This window comes from Phoca vitulina, unplaced genomic scaffold (assembly GCF_004348235.1).
Source record: "Phoca vitulina isolate PV1807 unplaced genomic scaffold, GSC_HSeal_1.0 scaffold3, whole genome shotgun sequence".
In the NCBI taxonomy this organism is placed as follows: Eukaryota; Metazoa; Chordata; class Mammalia; order Carnivora; family Phocidae; genus Phoca; species Phoca vitulina.
Genome location: NW_022589706.1, coordinates 24725895 through 24732238, shown reverse-complemented (window position 1 = coordinate 24732238; position 6344 = coordinate 24725895). Strand labels below are relative to the sequence as shown.

Genomic DNA, 6344 nt, shown 5'->3' with positions numbered 1-6344 from the left:
GTAAGGCTTCACAGAAGAGCTACCATTTTAGAAGCGCTGATAGAAGGGAAAAAGATTCCCAGCAACCTAAATGAGCACAGGTCTACAGTTAGGAAACTTTTTTTCTTTTCTACTGCTATTATTAATTAACATAATATGGGAAATGTATACTGTCAAGAAATATTAAAAGAAAAGCCGAAAATATCACTGCTCACAGATGGAAAACTATCATTTGTATAACACTTCACAGTTTATAAAAACAGCTTTATCCACATCATCTCATTTGATTCTCAAAACAAACAAAAGCAGAAGAACTAATCAATACCTTTATAAGGTAAGCTCTATCTTCTCCTTTATGAGAAATAATAGGGTTTGATGTGATTGCTTAAGAAGCAATGATATTCCTATTAGCCAGGTAGATGGGTAAATATTACAGTAAAAACAAATCTCCATTTACAACAGTAAAGTCATAGACAGTAGAATGTGTCAGACTTCCACACATAGAAGCCCAACAAAGATGGAAAATAAAACTAAGAACACTTGAATAAATATGGAAACAATTCTAATTGCTGCATGGGAACAATAGAAGTAAATGCTAGAAATGGTGTTTTCTCCCCTATACAAATTTATACATTTAGTGCAATGCCAATAGATGCATGAATGGTACTTGTGTTTCTATATTTGTGTTAGTTCCACATTGTTAAATACAATGACTTTTTCTGGAATCGTTCTGTCAATAGATATTGAGAACCTATTATTGCTAAGCACTGTACTAGATACTGGGAAATAGCTACAAAGAAGGCAGGGATTTTATTCTCAAGGAACTCATGTTTAGTAGAGGAAGACAAAAGCTAACAAGTAAGCAATAAATTAGGTAATATTAGGTATTGATTATTAATATGTAGACGATAAATAGTCTAATATGGAAGGGAGTAATTTAAGGGGATTTGCTTTATTCACACCTGTTGCTGAAGGTCTTTCTAAGGAAGCAATATTTGATTTAAAACATGATAAAAAGAGAGAAGAATTATAGAATTCAGAGAAAGGAGTGTTCTAAGAAGAAAGAACAGCAAATACAAACACTAGGGAATAAAAATAATCTTGAAGTGTTTAAGGAAACAAAATTTTTAAGTATGAATTGAGCGATTATAAACAAGGGTGGAGCAGAGGCAGATGATGTTGGGGAGAAAGTTAGATTATTAAGACCCTTTGGAGATCAAATAAAGAATAGTTTGTTTTAAAGTAAAGTTTTTTTTTTTAAGGTTTTGGTGTAATGTGGTTTGGTTTGCTCTGATTTCTGTGTGAAGGATGGAATTTGGGAAGTGGTGGGTGGTAGCTATGCATGCGTTAGACCAGTTGCAAGTTGATATAGTGTCTTAGGAGAATGGAAAAGATGATTGGGGTTTTAGGAATGGGAACAGCGAGGGGATTAGGGTTATATAATGGAGGAAAAGCTGACCAGCCTTATCCATGGGAAGGTAAGAGATGAGATGAAAAGGGAAGACTCAAGAAAGTTGTAGGTTTTTGTTCTGCCTAATTGCAAAGAATGCAGTACAATTTTTCAGAACTATCTTTTGGCAATGGATTCAGAGGGAAAAATACAGAACGATCTTAAATAGAGCCAAGTAGAAACGTTATGTTGGCTGCTAGATATACCAGTAGAGAGCTCAGAGGAAGCATCTGATCTAGAGACATACATTTCAGGGCTATTATGGTATTGATGGTATTGGAAATAGTAGAAACTTATGAGCTTCCCCAGGAAGAGACTGTAACTAGAGAAGAAAAAAAGAATATGTGATCGAGTCCCATGGTATTGGTATTAGAATTATTCAAGAGGAAGAACCAGTAAAAGACAACAAGAAGATAGAGCCTACAAGGGAAGATGTGGCCAGTTTAACTAAGGTATACCAGAAGCCTAGCTGAATGCTCAACCTAACCAAATGCTGCTCAGTGTTTATGTACAATGAGGACAAGAATTAACCACAGAACCTGATATAAGACCTGCTATATGATAACCTAATGTATGATATAAAGTTCTTTGTGACTGAGCATCTTAATTCTGAATGAAATATATTAGCAAGTACATTGAGTTCCATAATATGTAATTGTTTTGTATATTAACTTACCTTCAATACTGATTGCTAAGTATTTTGTAATCAACAACTTTTCCAATTTTCCATTTTGTGATGAACAAGATCTCACATTTATCATTCCTCATCTGTAATTTGCCTTTGATTTAAAATGTACTGTTATGGGGCGCCTGGGTGGCTCAGTCAGTTAAACGCCTGCCTTCGGCTCAGGTCATGATCCCAGGGTCCTGGGATCAAACCCCACATCAGGCTTTCTGCTCCATGGGAAGCCCGCTTCTCCCTCTCCCTCTGCCTGCTGCTCCCCCTGCCTATGCTCTCTCCCTCTGTCAAATAAATAAATAAAATCTTAAAAAAAAAATAAAAGGTACTGTTACTGGATCATAAAGAATAACCTAAATATATTTTCAATTTGAATTAAAATAGAGCCTTGCGGGGCGTCAGTGAGGGCGGAAGCAGTGTGGCTGGGATTGCAGCTGGGGTTCCATCGCGTCTGGGCTGCCGCCCCTTCTGGGCTGCCGCAATGGAACTCAGCGCCGAGTACCTCCGGGAGAAGCTGCAGCGGGACCTGGAGGCAGAGCATGTGGAAGTCGAGGACACGACTCCCAAGCGTTGCGCGTCCAGCTTCCGAGTCCTGGTGGTGTTGGCCAAGTTCAGGGGGAAGCCACTGCTTCAGAGACACCGGCTGGTGAACACGTGCCTAGCGGAAGAGCTTCTGCACATTCATGCCTTTGAGCAGAAAACCCTGACCCCAGAGCAGTGGGGCCGTGAGCAGCAGAAATAAGAGACCAAGGCCTGCACAGCCGCTAAATTATGAATCAGGGCCAAAAAAAAAAAAAAAAAAAAAAAATCCTTGCCAAGCTATTTATGCTTTAGTACATTTCATTATCTGCCATTATTTTCCTTTCTCCCACCTTCATTTTTCCTTTTAGTTAAGGTGTTCTCTGGTAACATTTTTTTCATTGAATGTTTTCTAGTTTTCACTTTCTGAAGGCATTGGGGAAACCAGACACATGCACATATACACACACTACTGAAGAAGCATTTTGAACAAACTGGAAATATTTTGAACTGAATCTGCAAGGTCAGTAAATGGAAGCGGTACATTTGTAAGAGAAAAGTTTTAAATATGGCAGGTACTTCAGAGAAAAGAAGTCACTTTCTTTTTTTTCCCCCATTTTCTAGAACACATATTTGGGGAATATGTGTTTTCTAATTCAATTATCTTTCACAATGCAGGTAATGTTGTGAATAGATATTTAGAATCTCCAAGATAATCAAGGTCCAAAAATAATGTGAGGGTTTAGAAACTGATGAGTCATCTGGGCTGTACAATGATGAAACATTTTCACATCTGAGAGTTGAGTGTCTGTGCTGTCCAGAGATCTCTATGTTCTCTTCGACATGGAGCTCTTTTCTCTGCTTTCTCTCATGCTTGGTTTCTATTGCTCTTTCCATGGCTCTTAAAAATAATATATCCTTTTATTGTTTGATTTCATGCTCTTAATGGAAAGCAGAGAGAAGTCTCACTTCTTCCACCCATGTTCTTTTCATCATAAATCTCCACTAATTTTTTTGGCAATGTCAGGACAGAAGAAAATGTTATGTTCTAACAGTGAACCACAGGAGAGTGACTTGTGAACTTTACTAAGTCTCTAATCTCCACCTCCTTCCCTATAAAGTAGGAATAATGGTGATACCTGCTTATTATTCCTCAAGGTTTTGGTGAGAATCAATGGATATAGTGGATGTGAAAGTGCTTCATACATGGGAGATTAGGATGAATGTTAGTTACATGCATCATCTTTAGTATCTCAGCTTTATGGATAAAAAGACTTAAAACAAAGTACATATTGACTTCATCAAGTTAATTTCTACAATGTTATCACTGTCACTTCATTTGTTTCATGCATTCAGAAAATATTTGAAGAAAAATACAAATGGATGTCACATTAGCAATCCCTAATTCTCTAGGTCAGTGGTATTAAACTTTAAGATGAACAGCAATTTTCTGTGGTCATTGTTAAAAGCAGGTTCTTAAATCCAACCTGCAAAGACTTTTAATTGAGTAATTCTAGATGGAGTCAAGGAAAATGCATTTTTAACAAGACCCATAGGTGATTCTAATGTAGGTCATCTGGAACCTCCCTTTGACTACATATTGCTGAATGACAGTGTTGTCCCAGATGTCCATGAGCTCTGGACTCAGTGGACCAGAATTTAGAAACTTGTTTGGTCCTTTTCTAACTGAATGATACAGGGCAGACTGCTGAACCTCTTTGAGCCTCTGTGTCTCTAATAGCTTCCTAGGGTCACTACAGATTATTACAAATTGGATGGTTTAAAACAACAGAAACTTACTCTCTCATAGTTCTTGAGGATACATGTGTGAAATCAAAGTGTTGGCAGGCCCATGCTCCCTCAGAAGACTCCCTGGAAAAGTCCTTCCTTGCATCTTCTAGCTCCTGGTGGCTTTGGGCAATCCTTGACATCCTTTGACTGGTAACTACTTCACTCCAATATCTGCTTCCATTTTCACATGGTGTTCTCTGTTCCTCTGTGTGTCCTCTCCTCTTCAACAAATCCAGTGATCAGATTCAGGGCCCACCCTAATTCAGTATGACCTCATCGTGATTTAATTGCAACTGCAAAGACTCTACCTCCGAAAATGGTACACTGTGAGTTTCTGGGTGGACATGAATATTGAGGAGACACTACTGAACCCTCAACAGTGTCCTTACATTAAGAAGATTCGTGATAATATTTGGAAACAACTAGTTAACACGTAGTAGTAAATGTTCAGTAAATAATAGTTTCTCTTCTGTCTTTGCAGTAAGGCTTAAATATTGGGTCTTAAACACAAGTCTAAAGACTAGGGCTAACTACATTATATTTGCCTTGGGAATATTTGAAAAACACAAATTCCAGACTGCTCATTGTAGGTTATTGTTTTTCAGTAAATCAGGGATGAGGCCCAAGAAGCTGTATTTTTAAAAGTTTACCCAGGGATTGTGATGTACACTCGGACTTTGAAATAACATTCTTTGATTAAGAATTTATTACCTCATTTATAGAACTGGAACTCAAGGATACCCCCTTTACATAAAATTTGCATAAAGTGTAAGAATATATACTTCTTAGAGCACACATTTATTTACAAATGATGATGCTAAAATTAAACCAAAATTTCACAGACAATGCAAAGGCCTTATTTGGGAGTCATATTTTACCTTTCTGATTCCAGTTTCAAATCTCAAGGAAAGTTTTTCTTTGGTCTATTATGGGTTTAAATGGATTTAAATATCATTAGAAGACAATTATAATAAGGACCAAATATTATTAGACATACTCTCCCAACCCATTATTTTCTTCACATTCTGGCTATTTTGCAGTTGACCTTATGAAGCTTCTCATTCATTTCTTCCACATCCCTTGTAAAGAAGTCATTTTTTGTTAATGTTGATTATCTTCTTTAGAGTTTCAATAGGTTACAATTTACCTTTCTCTGGAAATACTTCATGTGATTTTTGAGTCTAACACAGATTTTCTTCTTACAGTAGGACACTGAGCACAGTGGTTTCCTCACAGCTTAGTGAGACCATTGGCATCAGGAGTCTTCAGCTTTACAGGCAGTGAATATCATAGTGGCAGTGAAATTACTGCGAATGAAGTTCATTTTGCTGATTATAATACTCATCCACTCCTGGGGTGCCCTGTTCTATTGTCACCACCACTTGTCACACCTACGTTGAAAGGAATGCAAAATGGTTATGTCAAAAGATAAAATTAGTCTCTTATAATAATTCACATGTTTAAAATACTTAGAACAAAAAAGAATATTCAGCTACCTTTTCTGTCACCATTGTATATTAGCTTTGGCAACTGGATCTGATGCATTAGAACAGGATGTGGATATCTGCTCTTCAGCAAGACAATACACATTTCACTCAAAGATTTGACTAGATTCTTTATGCTGAACTCAGGGAGATAAGCTAACTTTCCAAGGGCAACTTGATTGCACATGAAATTAGGAGCTACTCTGAGAAAATAATGTCTAGACACATTCTTATATTTCATTTCAGGGAAATATTCACCTTATCTGTTACCTCCTACTGTCAAAACACTGCTGATGAATACTGCCTATCCCTTGAATCACCTATCTGAGCTCTGTGAAGGAGTGAGCATAATAGAAGTGAATATTTCCATGTAGCAAGAAACTTCATTTCAGCATAAAATTGTCAAGTAGCACTAATACATTTGACTTCTCATATATGTATT

General features: G+C 37.1%; 1 protein-coding gene across 1 annotated transcript; it reads left to right on the top strand.

Annotated features, from left to right (window-relative positions):
- The first annotated feature begins 2565 nt into the window (after positions 1–2565).
- On the top strand, positions 2566–2889 carry LOC116627780 (bolA-like protein 2). Its single transcript, XM_032397673.1, has one exon. It carries the CDS (start codon positions 2590–2592, stop codon positions 2848–2850), a length of 261 nt encoding a protein of 86 aa, XP_032253564.1. The 5' UTR covers positions 2566–2589; the 3' UTR covers positions 2851–2889.
- The last annotated feature ends 3455 nt before the right edge of the window (positions 2890–6344 follow it).